This window comes from Trichomycterus rosablanca, chromosome 3 (genome assembly GCF_030014385.1).
Source record: "Trichomycterus rosablanca isolate fTriRos1 chromosome 3, fTriRos1.hap1, whole genome shotgun sequence".
NCBI lineage: Eukaryota > Metazoa > Chordata > Actinopteri > Siluriformes > Trichomycteridae > Trichomycterus > Trichomycterus rosablanca.
Genome location: NC_085990.1, coordinates 37,238,311 through 37,257,406, shown reverse-complemented (window position 1 = coordinate 37,257,406; position 19,096 = coordinate 37,238,311). Strand labels below are relative to the sequence as shown.

Here is a 19,096-nt window from a genome sequence, read left to right as displayed (position 1 = left end):
CTGTTACCCATATAAACTAATCATATAATATATTATGAAATAACTACGAAATTGTAAAAAAACAATGAAACTTTAGACTATATCAATATCAACCAATCAATAGTCCCTAAAAATGTTAAACATACCTTGCAGCTGTCACACTTTTCCCCCTCCACGTTGGCCTTACACTCACAATGCCCAGTTATAATGTCACACACAGTGGAGAGTGAGCTATTAGGGTGGCAGCCACAGGCTAAACACAAAGAAATAAAAACCAACACACAATCACAAACCCTGTATTATACAATTATGGCAACACATGCAATACAATGTACTCGATAGCCATAAATATGTATTGTCCAAAGCTATTCCCAAGTAGTTATTTTTGATATTTGATGTTACTTTTAGGAAAATCATACTTTTAGGAATGATAAAAATTCCTACCTTGGCAGTTCTTAGCAATGACGGCATCACCGTAGTAGCCTTCCTCACAGAGCTCACAGCGTCGTCCTGTTGTGTGTCTAATACACTTCAAACACTCGCCAGTAACAGAGTCACAGTGGTCTGGCTCAGACGGGTTCACATTCCCATTACACTCGCATGCTTTGCACTTCTCACCTGGTATGGTGGGGTTGCCATAATACCCATTAGCGCACCTAAAAGGAAACAGGAAGAACATGGCAGCAGTGTTATGTCTAATACTCTGAATAAGGAAAAGACCAGAGGCGTCCATGCATGTCTAAAAAGACACTATTGTATTTATTTGATGTCTTGTGTAAGAATATTAATAGTTGTCCTTTCTACCTGAAAATAAAGTATTGAAACAATGCTGTGGACAAACTTTTAATGGCTGATAAATTTTTGACATTTCACTGGGATTGCAATGAACAACACTTTCACTGATTTTTATTTTATGACCCAAAATGTGGATAAATCATGTGTATCATGTAGGTATACCTCTCACACTTGGATCCTGTATATCCCTGTTCACACTGGTCACATGTGACTTCTCCAGGACCTTGCAAAGAACAGGTAGGACTAAAGCTGGAGACAAAAGTGCAAAGAGCAAGAAATTAAATGGAGTTATAAAATAAGTTAGGGAGAAAAAGACACAGTTGAAACTCTTTCAGACTAACAAAGAGCAAGCCACCCTGAACTCCAGCCCAACGTTTTCAGTTCTTCTTCCTTTCCTTACAGTCTCAAAAACACTCTTCATTCACTACAGTTGAAGGTGTGGCCTGCACTCGTAAACTTACCTACATATATAGCTGTCACAATTATGAAATTTTAACTGACAATAAATTGTCATCCACCTAATTAACAATTCACTTGTTTCTTTCTTTAAAATATTTATATTATCAGCTCTACATTTGATTGCTTTGAGATAAGGTGGACTGTAAAAAGCACTACACAAAAAATCTGTGCACCCACCTCAGATAATCTGTAACCACTAAAATAATCAGCAAAAATTAAAACAAGACTTCAAAAGTTCAGAAAACGAGAAGTTATATGCAGCAAATGCGGAAAGAGAAACTGAATTTTTAGGGACTTTTATTAATGTGACATTATAAACAGAACCCCAGCTCATTATGGAGGTCAGTCTGCAGTAATAAGCTTATTAGGCTTTTTAACATTCAGTAAAATTTTAAACCTGCTCACAGTAATAAATTACAAAAATTACATCCTATAAATTACAGAAATTCCAAAATATAAAAAGCTACAGGGAGGACAGACTTCCGCAGACATCATTTGTGTTATTAATTGGTATGGGCCAGCAGCAATTGCCTATGCCTTGCTTTGTAAAAGATAGGAAACGGTTAATGTATTATGTATGTATTATGCAATTAGCTACTAATTAGCTAAGAAGTTAATAAAACATTAGCATTTACTAATGTTAAGTGCTTTACTCTACAGCTGGATCAATGAGTCTTTTATTCTCTAATTGTTTATTAAATAATCCCTAACTGCTGTGTGTTGCAAAGCAGAGAAACTTTAATGCTCCATGTTAGGCTGTTCATGTTGGAAATCTCCAGTACCCAAGCCATTAAAGAAGGAGTTAGCATATGGGCTAGGGGTGAGCTAATAGGCTGTTGATGCTGTTTATATGTTAAGTGAGGCTGAAGTAGCCTTTTAACAGATGTTAATGTGAATGAATGTAATAATGTGCATACACCGTTTTTAAATATTACTGAATGTCATTTGGCTCAATTCCCAAAAAAAGCTTAACAGAACAATTATTTCTCAAATATTATGTTATTTTTTGTTGTATCAATTTAAATAAGAAACTAATTAAAGTTTTTTTTTGTCCTTCTATCTCTTTGACAGTCATGACTCCATGCCTACAGTGGCAGCTAAGGGCCAAGTGCCAGACTAGCACGGACAAACACTAACTCACTTGTTGGACGCCAGTGTCAGTGGACAGGCACATCGTTGGCAGTCTTCCAGCATGCCCTCCGTGGGATCGCCATAGTAACCTGGCATGCACTGGTCACAGTGAGGTCCTGTAGTATTGTGAGAGCAGTCCTGGAGAAAAATCAGGGGTTTAGCATTTTACATATGCACACGCACACTCTTTGCCACAATGGCATAAACAGCCCGGTGACGCATTACCATTTGTCTTTAAATAGTATAATCATTTAATGCAGTACATACACCCATTTACTGTATTTTTTGCAGCTCATCAGTGGCATTTTTGCTGTTTCTGTTAAAAAAACCTACATGTTATCTTTATATATGCAGCCTAAAAGTATGTTTGCCACTTTTGCTTATTATACAGACATGATATCCTCATGGTAGTTTAAATTTTTTAAATCCCTATATCATTATTTAATTCCATTATATCTACAGAATGTGCTGGATATGCATACCAGACCATTCTTGGTTAAGCACTAGCTCACTGTTGCTGAGATCCGATTAAATCCTGAGTTGTATATTAACCTTAGTCTGATACATAATAAATAGTTTTTATTGTTTAATAGTAGAATAGTTTTACACATAATCCACATAACATAATGCAAAGAAAACTCACCAGACATACACCATTGATGTCACACTCAGAAGCATGATCGTTACACTCGCACTGCAAACAGTTTCCTCCAAACAGGATTCCTCCAACTCGATAAAACCCAGATATACAGGTCTAAAGAGAGAGGCAGAGAGAGTAAAAAGAGAGAAGGTGAAACAAAAAGACAGCAGGTTTTGTGTCAGTTTACCAGAACTAAGACAGTAAAACGTCATGCTTTGTTAATGTGCACGTACCTCACACGATGTCCCAGAGTAACCCCATGGGCATTCACACTGCTCAACATCAGGAGCCAGAACAGAGCTTGTGGAGGTAGGATCAGCAACGGCCATGTGCACACTGCTCAGTCTATATGCACAAAACATAATTTGTTATGTGGAAATGATCAAGAATGTGTATAATAAATATTTGACCTCAGATTGTCACATGTGAGAGATGTAAACACACTAAATACAGCAGGTATTTACATATCTTACCTAAGCACTCCCTCTACACTGGTGTTTAGGTGAGCTCTGATCCTTAGAGTGGCTACATCAGCCAGTACATTCATCAGCTCGTCCTTCTGCACTTTACGCTCTGTGTGTACATCCACAAAAATGTGCGGCAAAATTTCTAGTGCCACCTGCTGTTCTCTATGAGGACTCAGGAACACATGCCTGGGCATGAACTGGCGCAGTCTCTTTCCGTTCCCCTAGTAATTCCAGACAAAAGAAGATTAAAAAATAGTGCAAATTAAGGTAGTGTCTAGTGGTAGATAAGTTTAGGTTCTAAACTTAAGAACCCCATTTTTGATTTGCATTATTTTTTGTTATAGGTTACTTCTGTATATTAAATATAGGCAACAAATGACTTTTTATATGTATTAAAGAACAGCCTTATGATAACCCCATTTCCAAAGTGGAAGAGTTTGTAAAATGCAATTAAAACAAGAATCTATGATCAGTAAAGTTGGTCAAATCCCAAGGTTTCCAGACATAGTTTTGTGGTGTGTTGCAAAAAAATATAACAATACTAAATTTTATATATTGTTACCTATTAGCATACCTATCTAGTAATAATCAACAATATTAACTTTTAATGAGTAATATAATGCACTACATTAGTAGGTTGCAAAAAGTATAAACCTTTATTATGTAGTCAAATCGCTATGCTATGTTAATAGATAAGATTAAATAGGTCAAAGCACACAAGGACATACTCATTATTTAGGCTACTCTTCAGGTTCTGGCTTTAACAAAGACAAAATAATCTGCATTATCTGCTTCAGTATCAGCTAGCTAGTTAATTGTAAGGTCACCAAGTTTTTATGTCAGAAAATACAACATAAAAAGTTTATACTGTATAAATAACCAATAACAGAAGAAAAGCATATTTTAAAAATCGGAAACTTGAACTCAGTTGAAACTTTATTCTAAAAAAATTATAATTTAATTCTAATTTATTTCATACAGATAACTTGTAGTCCAGCACAACACATTCAACTTACCTCAATAATCACATCAAAATGTGATGCAAGACTTTTGTCCACTTTATTGTCCACTGATACATCATACACCACACTGAAGTTTAGAAAGCTTCCATATGCTTTCAGCTGCAAAAGAAACACCCAGAGATTAGTTTCTACTTTGTTTAACACATTTATTAGCTAAAAAAACAAATAGTGGTTCTAATGCATGCTGAGAACTGGCTATTGTGCGTCTCAGCAAATCAGAGACACATGACTTCACAGTGTGCTGCACATCTGCTGGGTCTTTTATGTACACTATATACCAATATGGGAGCACGACCCTTTGATAAAAAGCAGGTCTAACTAGAACATTCATAGCCTTTTTCTTTACTACTTTTATACACAACTGGATTTAATGAGAAGCAAAATGACTTGTTAATTGTGATTAATCACCCAAGAAACCATCAGACTACAAATTTAAATATAATGTGTTAGATAACTATTACCACATATGATAATGACTGTCATTGTGATGACTGGGTGTAATTAGAGGGCAAGAAAGATAATAGAAAGGAAAAGAGAACAATGGAGAAGTAGGGATTGAGAGAAACATACTGACCTGGTTGCCAAGGAAGTGTTCTGGAGCAGACCAGGAGGCTACAGAGTGGTGGCCTCTGGGGGCAGTAGCATTGTCAGCAATGATGAGGTTGTCTTCACTAACAGGCGCTGTGTAGATTGAGGAGCTGTGAATGGAGGGGCGCAGCCAACCGTCTCTGTGTACAATCTGTATAATAGCAGCAAAGAGGAATGAAATTGTATTGATCTGCATCACACTTACAGATTAAGACTGTTTCACTGAACTGTGAATAGCTTTAGATAAAGCAGTAAAGATTTTAAAATAATATCATTGGAATTATTAGAATTTTATTACAATATTTGGCTTCCTTAATCAAACTTATACCATGGTTCCGATTCTGTTCAAAAGTGTTTATTTTCTTTGACGGTGTTAACTGCAGGGTAAATCACAGGTACATTAATATTGTATTTGTTATACTGCATTTTTTTTTCCTTCTATTTATTCATGCATTTTCTCCCATTTTCTCCCAATTTTACATAGTCAATTTGTCTTCCACTGCTGGGGGATCCCTGATTGCATTCAAGGGGGGTATGTTGCTGCTCACCCCTTATTTTTGCCCATGCAGTGTTTGAAGACCCCACCCACACATAGTCCGGTTACCCCGCTAGCAGAAACAGTAGCCAATTAGAGTCTGCTGCAGGCACTGCCAATTATGCCCGCTAGATGGCGCCCAGCCGACCGGTGGCAATGCCGAGTTTCGAACCAAGGACTTCAGAATCTCGGTGCTGGTGTGCTAGCGGAATATCCTGCTGCGCCACCTGGGCACGATAACTGCATTATTGATAATGATATGTGTTTACTGACTTTAGGACATTTAATCACAAGGTCTCTATTTTTTTTTACGTTTTAACAAATTTGTTACGGCTAGGGCAGTTGTAGCCTAGCAGTTAAGGTACTGGACTAGTAATCAAAAGGTTGCTGGTTCATGCCCCACCACTGCCGGGTTGCCACTGTTGGGCCCTTGAGCAAGGCCCTTAACCCTAGACATTATACTGTCACAGTACTGTAAGTCGCTTTGGATAAAAGTGCCTGCTAAATGCCAAAAATGTAAATGTTACATGCTAATTGTGCCAAGATAACACATGTCAAGATAACACATAACTACTTTAAGTTATTACCAAAGGTGTAAATACACTTTTATTCATATTATTATTCACATCCATTTATTTGCATTTAAAGTATTTCTAAATTTAAATATAGTATATTTATGTACAGTGTAAAAAACATCTGTCCTTTGTTTATTAAATAACAATTAATTTGCTCTGCAGTTGGTTGAATAATAATTATTTTTAATACAGACCAAAGTATTTGCAATTCAATTAATTACACATAAATGTATGGTGTGAGTGTGTGTTTATGTAACCATACCAAAGAGGTAGACCAGGTTGAGCTCTCACACACGTCAGACACACCAAAGCAAAAGCATTCAGTGCAGCCCTCTGGGTTACTGGCCTGCAAGTTATAGAAGCCCTGCTTGCACAAGTCACAGTTTGCCCCCATCACATTGGCCTGAAGAAGTCCAGACACAACACAGTAAGTTGAAGCAGCTTCATCCAGTAGGTACAGGATAAACAATGTACATTTATTTATCAAAACCGATTTTAGATTTTCTCAGTAGGTGTATCTTTCCTACCTTGCAAATACACTCGCGGCAAGGGTCAATGTTATGGCTGCCTTCCAAACTGCACTCACAGCGGGTGCACAGGGGGAAGTCCCTGTATCCGAACGCACAGCGATCACACTTTTCACCTGTAAAGCCCTCTTTACACATACACTGACCGGGATAAACACCTGCAGCAACAAAGTATACACAAAGAACATACACATGCCAGTTAGCATTAGTAATTTGCATTAAATTATATGGTGACTAAAAGTATTAATGTAGCTCTTAAATTTGATTGGTTTGTATTTTATTTTAGTTTTGCACTGGATTTATAAGGCTAATGCTGCTAACAGTCATGGTAAGGGAATGGCTGGCAAAGTACTTGGCAGAACAATCATCACCAGTACCAAAAACTCTGCAGTGGGTTTGAGATGAGAAAGTGGTCCAGAAGTTAATTTATCCATTATAAATTATTATGAGCAGAAATACAAACTTTATTTACAATAATTATGTATAAACGTTTGTGACTGCATGTATATGTGTGTATTGGGTCATAAGTATGCACCTATTATCGGGTTACCTTTAGCAGGATTAGCACTGTTATCGTCTCTGACACAGATATGGCTGACTGAGCCTCTCATATCACAGTTACACTCTGCACAGGGCTCATTCTCATATGGAGACACCTGAAACAAACAACATGCATAAACAAACAGTCAATTTTACTTGTGGACAAAATGAAACAGGATTAATGGTTAGTGGCCATGTTGCAAATGATTTACTAATAAGAGCTGCACTAATGCTAACAAAAACAGGACAAAAAATGGACAGAAAATTATAGCAAGTGCAGAAAGCAGGTAGTCACACAGCCAATGCAGTGTAATCCCTGTACATTTCACAATGTGCTCTCAGACTAATGATAAGAAAGCAAAACTAGAGGCCCAAAGTTACATTAACTGAAAACAAAGAGTTGAAGGATGACCTGACAACAGTAATACAGTGGGTGTTTAAAATTTGCACACAAACATTTATACATTGCAGAAGAACAGTGGCATAAAACAAAGCTTCTTGACAATAATTCAGCTTGTCATGTTTGGAGAAGGAAGCAAATGCAGGATGGAGGCTTCCAAAAGCTGGCAAAAGGCCTTCCAAAAGTGACTTGCATACTAGGGTTCCCTATCTGACACCAGGTAACCTGGAATGCCATGCAGTCTGACAACATGTTTCAGTAATAGCGTTAAACTCTATTTGGTCAAGGTGACCTATTTGCTTTAGGATGGTAGTGAACTGTTCCAAAAAGGCACACAGTGCTGACAGGTTTTTCCTGAGTTCATGTGATAGCTCTTCCTGTTAGTAAGGAGACCACATGGGCCACTTTTAAAGGCTCAGTTGGGAAATGTGAGAGCTGTAGCCCAAACGCCAAGAAACACTGTAATAAAAAACCCTGGCAACGCCCTGCCCCTCCATCGTTCCATTCATGGGCTGGGTAAATGGGGTTCAATACAGGGGGCTGGGAGTTTGGCTCTACCATAAAAGCTACCATTGGTTGGCCATGTCCTGAAGCAGTTGTATTTGTGCCAGTTTCCACTCCAGAACCTGCTCATGTCAGCCAATTACAGACCCCTTGGTACAACAGAGCAGTATATGAATTAAATCGAAACAAAACAGAGCTAAACACCAACCACAAAATCAATCAGTGACTGCAAAATGAGAAAATAGAAACAAAACAGACCTAAAAACCAACCACAAGATCAACCAGTGGCTGACTAGGGGGCAAAATGTCAAACCAGTGGGATCAAACCAGCGCTGTAAAGCAACAGAGCCTAAAATGCTCTACAGCTTGAGCTTACCAGCTTTTTCAGAGTTCTTCTCCTGAATATTCATTTTATGTTTTATTTTATAACTCTGACAAACGAATCTAGCCAAACCGAATACCTTCCCTGCTTTGTTATGCAACATGCACCATCCTAGTTCTCAGAAAGCTACACTGATGACGACCCACGGCTACTGGCTGATGGAGGCATTGCAGGCCAGGATGTTACATGTAGCACAAACAATCCTGGCTTCCACAAGTCAATAACCACTGCTATTAATACTAACATAAATGTTTCATGGTACAGCATAACAGTGCTAACACTCACACAATACCTGGTTTTCACGGTGGCTATAAGTCACAATAACAGTCCTATTTAAACTGTAGCTGTCCTTGTTAAACCAGCATTCTGACCACACACAAATTGGTACTGGTTAACACAATGGAAGCAGACAACACAATGCAACACAATAAAAAGGCAATACATGGAAGGCAAGACTTTTTGGGCCACACACACAGACATAGATAAAGGGGAAACTCCCTACCTTATGTGGTCTGTAGTAGCCATCAACACAGGTCTCGCAGTTAACACCTGCAGTGTTCTGTGTGCAGTTTATGCACACTCCACCTCCCACAAACTGACCGTGTGTGTTCATGCTCATCTGTAGATCGGCCACGGTCTGGTTGTAGTAACAGTCTTCAGCTTTGCTGTGGCAGTTACATTCTGGAAGGTCAAAGAGAAAAGTTAGAATCTGTTGTACCTGCCAGTGCTATCAAAATTCTTAGTTCTTAATTGTTTAAGTCTACAAACTTTTTAAAGCTTTGGTTAGCTTTGTATACAATATGTTTAAAAGTGACCAAAACAGATTAAGTTAGAAAGCCATCTATCATAAAAATAACCTGACACAATTACAATTATGTAGGAAAAAGAGGCATATGATGAATGTGTGAAATCATTGTTAGATTGTTACGGTATTCACATGATTTCTTTTGTTTGCTTTGGAATAACACAACAAAGGAAAACATCTTTTTCTGCACAAATCTCTTCAATGAACAAAACTGGCACCTTTTAGCACATCTTTTAAAAGCAATACCATTAATTAGATTCACTGCTGTTCTCTCAGATTTAAAGGGTGCCTTCTCTTAATCACTGCTTTGAGATCTCTCCATGGGTATTTGATGGAATTGAGATTGCTGGCCACTTCCAGTTCCCTCGTCCTAATCCATTTCCGCATGCTTTGTGAAGTATGCCTTAGGTCATTATCCTGCTGGAAGACCCATGACCTCTGATAGAGACTCAGCTTTCTGACACAGCCCTACATTGTGCTCTAATTTTCATCAAGCCATGCACACAGTCAAGGCATCCCGTGCCAGAAGCAGTAAAGCAACTCCAAAACATCTGTGAACGTTTGACAGTGTTGACTGTGTTCTTTTCTTTGAAGGCCTTGTTTAGTTTTTTTTCAAAACGGACAATGATGTGCTTTACCATAAAGCTCTTTTTTGGTCTTATCTGTCTAAAGGACATTCTCGCAGAAGGATTATGGCTGGCTTCTATAAGTGAGGCCAAACTCCAGTTCGGCTTTTTTATGTCTCTGAGTAAGCAGTTGGGTTCTCCTGAGTTTCCTGGCATAGCATCTAATTTCGTTTAGATGGCAGATAATGTAAGCTGACTGTTATACCCTGTGTCTACAGGTTTTTCCACAATTCGAATAATCCTACGTGACAATCTTCCCATTAATTCTTTTTCTTTAATTCACACCTAGGGAGGTCAACTACATTGCCATGGGCTTTAAAATTCTTAATGATTTTGCGCACAGTGGACACAGGGACATTAAGTTCTCTGGAGATGGACTTGCAGCCTTGAGATTGCCAATTTCTCTCTTTCAACAGCTTTTGTTCTCAAATGCTCAAACAATTCTTAGCGTTCTTTTGTCTGTGATTAGTGTGGTACATATAGACTAAGATTTCAGTCACGTGATTAAAATCCAAATATTCCTTAAAGTTTTTAAAAGGTGCCAAAACTTTTGCCCAGTCTGTTGTGTTTTTTCTAATCTTTTTTGTGCTAGCAAAATGTGAATGTAAGCATGTTTGTAATTGCAACAGTTTTCTAAAAGAAAAATAGCATTTTCTAAAGTGAAGTGCAGGGGTGCCAATATTTTTTGGCCATAACTGAAAATGCCATTGATACTTATTCTTCAAAATAATGACTTTTATAGGTTGTAACAAGAATCATGCTAAATTACCAATACAACATTTTAACAACATATCCTAGAAATATATATAAATATATGCTATAATATTGGCCCATGTGTTTTCATGCACATACTAAAAGTTAATAATTTTGTCTTACTCTCGCATGTGTTGCCTTCAGAGAGGGTACCAGGTTGCCAGAGTTCCTGATGGTAGCCTGGACAACATTCATTACAACTCTCCCCACATGTATTGTGCTCACATACACACTGCAATTTCTAGAAGAGAATAAGTGAAAGGCAGTTACACACACTGGACACACAAAGACAACTTAATAACACAAGAGAGAGGATAGAGAACCCAGGAGCTGAAAGAAAATACTCTCTATTTGCACTGACTGTCAATCAATTCCACACACAAGACACATTCCCAGACTGAAATTCAACCAACACTCACTCAACACTGTGTGTTTATATGAGTAAGATGGCAGAAAGATTTGCTTTAGATAATTTATTTTCCCAAAAAGTAATGGAGATGCTGAAAATGCTTAAAAACCTTACTTGTATGTGTAGGGTCTTATTAACTCTGACATAAAATTTTTAACTGGATTAAAACAAATAAAATATAAAATTTAATAAATTAAATATAAAATACAAGTATAAAATAACTGCATACACTTATTCAGCATTATTACTGAGTTGTTACTTTTGTCGATAAGATATAAAATGTATTTTAATTTCCAACAGCAAAACTATTTTGACATCATTATGTAACATCTCAAATAACATGACTTGTTCCGGACTTTTACATACTAGAAAGTTTAATATTTATATTGACCCATTAAAAAACTATTACTGACAATAGTGTTTTCCTTTTTTTTAACTAGCAACCAGTCGCCAATCATAGCTAGTCTTTAAAAATGTTTTTTTTAAAGTAAGACAAAAATCTAATTTAAATAAATTAAAATAATAAATAAACTAAATTAAATAAATGGCACCAATCTGAACTTGCACAGTTTACTGAACCCCGGCTGCTATTTAAACAGCTCTTTGCAAACATATTCTTAAACTTTATTACGTCAATTAATACACAAGCAAAATGTTCATAGTGCTAACAATAACTAAGAGAGGCACTGGTAGAATTTCACACTGGCAAAGTAATTTAATTTGATGGATACATAGAATTCAGATATCAGGCCTGAGAACCAATAAAGCTTTTGGTTACCTTGGTAACAGGGTCCCAGGGGCAACTCTGGGCATGGCCATAACAGATGCACATTCCACCCACCGAGATGTCTTTGATTGAGTAATAATACTGTAAACAAAAAGAGCATAAAAGAGAAAACACATTAGAGAACTCTGAATTTGGCATTGTTTTGTTAGACAACTAAGAAACTACAATATACAGACAAAAGTACTGGGACACCTTCTATTTTTTTGAATTCATGTGTTTCAGCCACAACAAATGCTAAAAAGTGTAATAAATCAGAATTATAAAACAAAGTTATATGCCTCTAACTTTGCAGGAACAGTTTAGGGAAAGCCCTTTCCTGTTCCAGCATAAAGCAAGGTCTATGAAGTTATGAAGAAAAGCTTGGTTTAAGGAAACTCCAGTGACCTGCTCAGAGACTTGACCTCAGCCCCACTGAAAAGCTTTGGAAGGAATTGGAACATCAATTGAGGCTTTCTTGACCAACATCAGTGCCCGGCCATACAAATGCTCTAAAGAGCGGCTGTTGATATAGCTGAAAAGGTCACATAAAGGTCACTCTAAGTTAATACCATTTGTTATTGAAATGGGATCATGGTCAGGTGTTCAAATACCTTTGTAGTGTATGGTGTATAATGTATAAGGAATGCTAGTATCAAATAATAAAAGGCACTCTATTTCATATACATTACAAATTACACACATTTCAAGTAAATTCAGTATTGGTTCTGTTTTTTAATCCTCACTGAAAACAAAAGGTGGAACCTACCCGACGGGTGACTATGGGGTCCACATCCTTAGGGTCGCGGTAGCTGAGGGTCATAAGGTCAGCGTTGAGTGTACGAATACGTTGTAGGCGCAGACGGATAAAGCGGGCAGAGGTGAATTCCAGCAGCTCAGAAGTCAAGTCGTCAGCACCTGGACGGCCATTTATTAAAGAAGTGTGGATCTGGGAGGATAGAGGACAAAAGCTGTAATAAACCAACACCTTGCTACCAATCACATGCTTATAATAAACTAAAGATTTAAAACCTAGACACACATCAGTCAGAAAATAGACCAACTGGGATATTTACTGGAATGTTTAGCTGTATTGTAAGATGTGGGCTCTTTACTGAGTGTGGTCTGTATTAGTCATCAGAAATCCTTGCCGAGAGGTAAGAAGAATTATTCTAGCTTTTGACCTAATGGTGTTGCTTGTCATAGGTCCACATTCTTAACTTCAGGGTGGCACGGTGGCTAAGTGGGTAGCACTGTCGCCTCACAGCAAGAAGGTCCTGGGTTCGATTCCCAGGTGGGGCGGTCCGGGTCCTTTCTGTGTGGAGTTTGCATGTTCTCCCCGTGTCCGCGTGGGTTTCCTCTGGGTACTTCGGTTTCCTCCCACAGTCCAAAGACATGCAAGTGAGGTGAATTGGAGATACTAAATTGTCCACGACTGTGTTTGATATAACCTTGAGAACTGATGAATCTTGTGTAATGAGTAACTACTGTTTCCTGTCATGAATGTAACCAAAGTGTAAAACATGACGTTAAAATCCTAATAAAAACTAAAAAAATCTTAAATTCAACACTAATTCACATTCAAGTAAGCAACATTGCAGATTTACATCCTATCACAGAAATATGCAGCATACAGGCAGAATGTCTGGATTAAAAAATACTGTTTATTGTTTCACTGCCCTGCTGGGTCCTCTAGATTGGACTACAGCCAGATTAGCTCTTACTGTGTGGGACCACTAACCTTCTCCAGCATTGTCTCTTTAGAAAATCACATTCCAGGCATTTAGATTGGTATAAAAAAAGTTCTTAATGTTAAGAATTCAAGTCTTGACATACTAAAGCCAGTTATGTAGTCATGGATTTAAGTCTGACTTTATGTAGCTGGAATGTACTGTATTTTGCTTAACAATGACTTAGACTTGGACTATTAAGATTAGAATTTTGGCTAAATGTATGTTCTCATTTCTTATGTCCGCTTTCTTTACCTTTTCCCCCAAGAAACTCAGCCAGTGGTGCAGCATTCTTTGGCTCTGAATTTTGCGAACCCCCTATTTCTGGACCCCAAAAGAGAATCCATGTGTTCCAGCATTTAAAAATGCTGAAAATGCAACACATAATTGTCTTGTTTTTCATGCGTCCCTTTTACTTTTCTCTGGGTTCTTCGGTTTCCCTCTATCTTGCCAAAACATACAGATAGGAGCCAATCCAAATTGCCCCCTGGCTATAAGTGAATGAGTAAATGGGTATCACATGTGTTGACTTGCTATAGACTGTCTTGTAACCAGTTTTTCCTGAGCAGGTTCCAGACCTACCTATGACTCTGAACATCATTCTAAACTTACGAATTTGTCTGTGTCTGGAACAAGCAGAATGAACAGTTTTTTTGCATAGTGGGGTAATTTTAATAATTATTTAGTTATCTAAATTTCCCCCCATTGCCACTCCCTGCACACACACACACACCCTGTTCCTCTACCAGCTATATAAGAGACCTGTGGGAGCACTGCTAAAGGAAGTATTGGTTGGTTGACTAACCTCTCCATGTTCCAGAGGGACCAGTCGGGAGTAGTAAGAAGTACAGATGACCTCATCATCTCTCTTGTAGGTGGGGGGTCCAAGGCGGGGAGTGACGTTGTAGCGGGTCAGGCACTCTGTGTCACTAATGGCATAGTACTGCCAGGGTTGGTAAATAATGCCATCCAAAGAACGTTCCAGAATCCAGTTACCAGGACGAGGAGAGTTTGCTGCCTTAATAATCACATAAGCCACCTGAAAGATCTGTTGAATGAGGAGAAAAAGTACATTAATACTGGTCTTAGGACTTCACTGCAACTTTTATTTAGTTCAGTGTTTGTTCTTTTTCTTTATGTCTGTTAAGATAGGTGTATGTTATACCACAGTGAGCTGCTACTTTAAAACTGTCAGTCTTTTTGTCTCCCATTTTTATTTCTTTGGGAAAGTGTAGAATTTAAATTCTATAGTTCATTTCTTATTGTCTTATTGTTTACCATGAGATATCCAAGTGTCATATTTGGTAACATTTGTTAATTCTCTAGGCTTGTATTTGTCCTTCTCATTTTTACGTAATTTCTTCAAAGCAAACAAAGCAGACAAAGACCAAAAGGGCAACATTAAATGAAAACCTTTTTACTGTGATCCCCCTTTATTTAAATCCAGGCAGGAAATCCTACCAGTGCAGAGTTTTTTTTTTAACCCATGCATCTGATTCCAGTTTCTCCTTGGTTATCCCACACTGGCTTCCTTAGAAAGCCACAACATACAGAAAAAACATCAGTTAGGGCAGCATTTAACTGAGCCACTGTTTGGGATTTATCAGGTTAATATAGGGTCATGAATTGCAGCAAACTGGGAAAAGAAAAACTATTTAGTTAATTGTTCCTCCTCCCCAAAAATGAAGAATTTAAGCCCTATGCTGACTAAAGGAATGCTCTAAAGGAAAATGGTGGCTTGAACTTTGCATAAATGAGAAATGAGTTCTCACTTCAAAACCCTGCCTGCATCCTCACTCACGTTTCATCCTTCTTTCATTTGCCTTTTGCTTTGACTTCCTGGTGGTCTTAGAGTCCTAGATTTGCTAGCTTGGCAATATCAAGGTGTTGAGACAACAAACAAGATGACGCTTTTGCAAATTTTATATTGACTTGAGAATGAAATAACCCATGGGGCAAATGCTGTTCATTTTTACATCTGACTGTACAAAGTTTCCACATTTCCAAGTCTCTCATTTGTAGGAACTAAATAAGAGGGTAGAGTTTTATTACAGGTTAATGTTTTAAGCAAGTTCCCCACCCAACAGTCTGACATTTTTAACATCTTTGATAAGCGTGTGGTGAATTACAGGTCTATCTGAATGTGGTTCTGATTAAAACCTACATGCCCTGCTGTAGACTATTAAGATTGGAATCCGTCCACATTAAATATACTTAGTGCTGTAGACACATCCTGCTGTCTGTAAGCAAGAGTAAAACTCCTTGCAAACCGTTTATCAGTAAAATATTTAACAAATGATTTAACTTATCTACTGACGCTTTCCATAAAATCAATCGACCATGAAGCCAAAGTCTTGATTCAATTAACAGCACCAGTCTAAACAAACAGGAGACAAATCCATTTGGAGGTCTTTTATCTTGTGAGGCCCCCCAGGTAGCCCATATGTGACAGTGGTCGCCTTCTAGCACATATCCTTCGCTGTATAAACACCTCCAGAGACACTGGGCCAGCTGTGTTAGCACTCACATTAAAACACCAACAGCCTTCCTCCTACACTCTTAAAAACAAGACTGGTGTCTTTAAAGCATCAAACAAAGCTTCACACAACGATGTAAAGCTGACAACTTAACTAGCATGCTGTCAGCTAGGTTTCCGGTGACCTTGTTCACGTCGAAAACATATAAACATCCTGAAGGAGAGTGTGCTTTTCTTAACACTAAAAATGCTGATAAAGTATTTAGTATTTCTTACAATTATATATAGTATATACCTCAAAAACTACCAGAATTCAATAGTTTTAAAGAGAAAAAAATATAAGCAGTAACACTTCATGGTGTGGCAAGCAAATCAGCTCGAGTTCCCACACATTGGATAATCAAACAATGTGGAAAAGATGTATTGCCAAATTTCTAAAATTCAGTACGTAAACACCTTAATATATGAGTTTATGTAGAAAGTTCTGCTATCGTGGTTATATACATATAATAAAAAACTTAAATGGGTGTATATTTTGGGGCCGGTTTAAGGCAGACAAGAACGGACTTGAAATGCTCCATTAACATCATGGTATGAGCCTTTTTAAGTCAGAATAATAGAAGTCCAAGCACATCGTAGGTCAGTCTGTGCTTATTATACATAATTTACAACACAAATTTGTAAACTTTTATACCATGTTTCTTAACCAAACAAACTTCAAAGTCCCGAATTTACATTAGCATCAAATTACCACCTGTATTTGCCTGTGCTGATAATTAAGCATTTGTTTGGCCAAAGTGCTGCTTTATTTGGATTCTCGTGTAGCATCAGCTAATCCTCTGTGAATGTCCCGCAAGCCCCCGGGGTCTCTGTCTGGCCTCTCTGATGCTGGCCTGCTTTGTCCTTGCCTAGATTGTGGCCACCTCTCGCTGTCCCTTCCCCCACTTTCAAAACTCAGACAAAAGACTGACTCATCTTTACCCCCAGACTAGAAATGTACCTCTGGCTAAATTAGAGTCTCATTGTACCTCTGGAATTACAGTTCTGAAGCTAAGTTAAAACATATGCACTTCTTGCTGGGTGCACAACTGTCTGTGTGGTTGTAACTCGAGTGACAATTAGTGGTCTATAGCACCTTTTATATTTGCTTACTGACAAAATTTCCACTGTTATCATTTTGATCAGATCATCTGTAGTCACCGACTGCTAATCATGAATGCTAACGACTGCTGCTGCTGCACAGGTATTCATACAAAAACATATAATGCACAGTTTTGCTGGAAACAGACCTAGAAAAGAAACAGGCTAAAGGGTTCTCAACAGGTACTGTGAGCACAATAAAGTCAATCGATGGAGTAATAGGTACAATCTAGGGATAACAGTAACATCACAGCACATACTTCCTGTATCATGAAGAATATAAATGATCTGTGAATAGTATATACATTCTAACACAGTGAGATATAACCATACAGCTAAACAAAGGATCTTAGTAAATTTTTTTACTTCGCTAATAATACAATAATTATATAGTGGTATGTTAACATGTATTGTCTAACTAGACCAGATATTGTCCCGGGAGTCAAAAATGAGAAGTAAAAACATCAATAGTTCCCTAAAGGCTGCATTTAGCACTTTAACAGCAATTTAACACATTTATTCTAGGTGGTGAATACCATTTACTTTTTGACCGACAGATTTCAGGTAACTCCCATAGCCATGCCGGGATAATGAAGGCATTCCATCCTGTGTGGGGTGAGGAAGTGGATCGAATGCATGGCTGTAAATCTACTGGTCTTCAGTAGCAGGTGTGCTAATGGCTTTAAGTTTAGCTAGGAGGGATGCCACAGCTGCTTAAGGGCAGTTTAACAGAGCGGAAAGATTTAGAGGAAATAGAGTGTTTCAAGCCAAGGGGTCCAATTTAACAAAAAAAACCTCTCTGTCTTGCTGGTGCTGACAACCTGTTGATGATGGGAAGAAGGACGCCACAGAAAGTATTATGCCAAATCGGAAGTAGGTGATAGTGACTGGTGAACAGGTTTGTTTGTCCCCTTCAACAGATGTGCAGTAACCAACCACTTCTTTTCACCTGCACAAGGTGGGTCCAAATGGGAGATTCACATTTTGCATGGAAAGTCACACAGAGATTTCCATTAAACTCTGCCTTTGTGCAGGCCCTTTGTATGTTTTTAGGAGGTAAAAGCATCTCAATGATATGTATTATTAATGTTATTTTTATTATTACAGATAATATTAAATAACAGTAGAGGAAAGTTATTTTATCACTTCTACCACTGTGTTCTGATGATGCTTGAAGACAGAGTACATATTCCTAAATATGTTTTAACTGTAATCCTACCTGTCGTAGATCCAGTGTGATGGTGACCCAGTGAAATTGACGGCCGTTCTTGATGCTGGGACTCTGCCACCACTGATTGGTGCCATCAATAGCATAAGTGATGGGATGTTGCTCTGTTGAAAGGAACATGTTAGTAAGTTCGAAAACATCTATCATCATTAATATTCAATTACACAATTCACCAGTTCTCAGATTGGTTTGTGCCATTTTGTACAAAGTTGGTATAATTACATTTTGTTACATTTAAATACAATTTGACTATATTAGTAACGTAATATGGACACAACTTTGTATTAATATGTCACCTTTCAAATGTATCTAAGTCTGTGTGTGCAAACTGTGTCTGGAGTAAGTTTGAGCTTAATGAATCAACCATTAACAGAATTACCTATTTTAGGCACAGTCTGTGACTATATGCTCTAAAAGAATCTCAGTAGGGGGCCATACCTTTGGGGTTAGCACTGTTAGCATCACATGTCCTACACTGGGGGTTCCGAATCCGTCTTCCAGGAACATGCTCCACAAGCTTACAGTGCATTTCAGGAACAGGGTCCCCACATGTGGCGTTGGTGGAAATATCAGCATTGCTGGCCAAGTTTAAAATTGCAGGAAAGAGACCTAGAATGACAGA

General features: G+C 38.0%; 1 protein-coding gene across 1 annotated transcript in view; it reads right to left on the bottom strand.

Moving 5' to 3' along the window:
• The window catches only part of lama1 (laminin, alpha 1), a 50,199-nt gene that overhangs the window by 27,162 nt on the left and 3,941 nt on the right, over window positions 1-19,096 (bottom strand). Inside the window, exons 2-20 of the mRNA XM_062991240.1 lie at window positions 18,913-19,083; window positions 18,466-18,578; window positions 14,436-14,678; window positions 12,670-12,849; window positions 11,916-12,005; window positions 10,852-10,969; window positions 9,047-9,225; window positions 7,269-7,374; window positions 6,719-6,876; window positions 6,454-6,594; window positions 5,068-5,232; window positions 4,488-4,592; window positions 3,478-3,692; window positions 3,238-3,349; window positions 3,008-3,118; window positions 2,375-2,502; window positions 937-1,023; window positions 424-635; window positions 126-232 (exon numbers count right to left, since the gene is read on the bottom strand). Of these exons, the coding sequence (XP_062847310.1) occupies window positions 126-232; window positions 424-635; window positions 937-1,023; window positions 2,375-2,502; window positions 3,008-3,118; window positions 3,238-3,349; window positions 3,478-3,692; window positions 4,488-4,592; window positions 5,068-5,232; window positions 6,454-6,594; window positions 6,719-6,876; window positions 7,269-7,374; window positions 9,047-9,225; window positions 10,852-10,969; window positions 11,916-12,005; window positions 12,670-12,849; window positions 14,436-14,678; window positions 18,466-18,578; window positions 18,913-19,083 (2,741 nt within the window). The remainder of the gene's footprint in view (window positions 1-125; window positions 233-423; window positions 636-936; window positions 1,024-2,374; window positions 2,503-3,007; window positions 3,119-3,237; window positions 3,350-3,477; window positions 3,693-4,487; window positions 4,593-5,067; window positions 5,233-6,453; window positions 6,595-6,718; window positions 6,877-7,268; window positions 7,375-9,046; window positions 9,226-10,851; window positions 10,970-11,915; window positions 12,006-12,669; window positions 12,850-14,435; window positions 14,679-18,465; window positions 18,579-18,912; window positions 19,084-19,096) is intronic.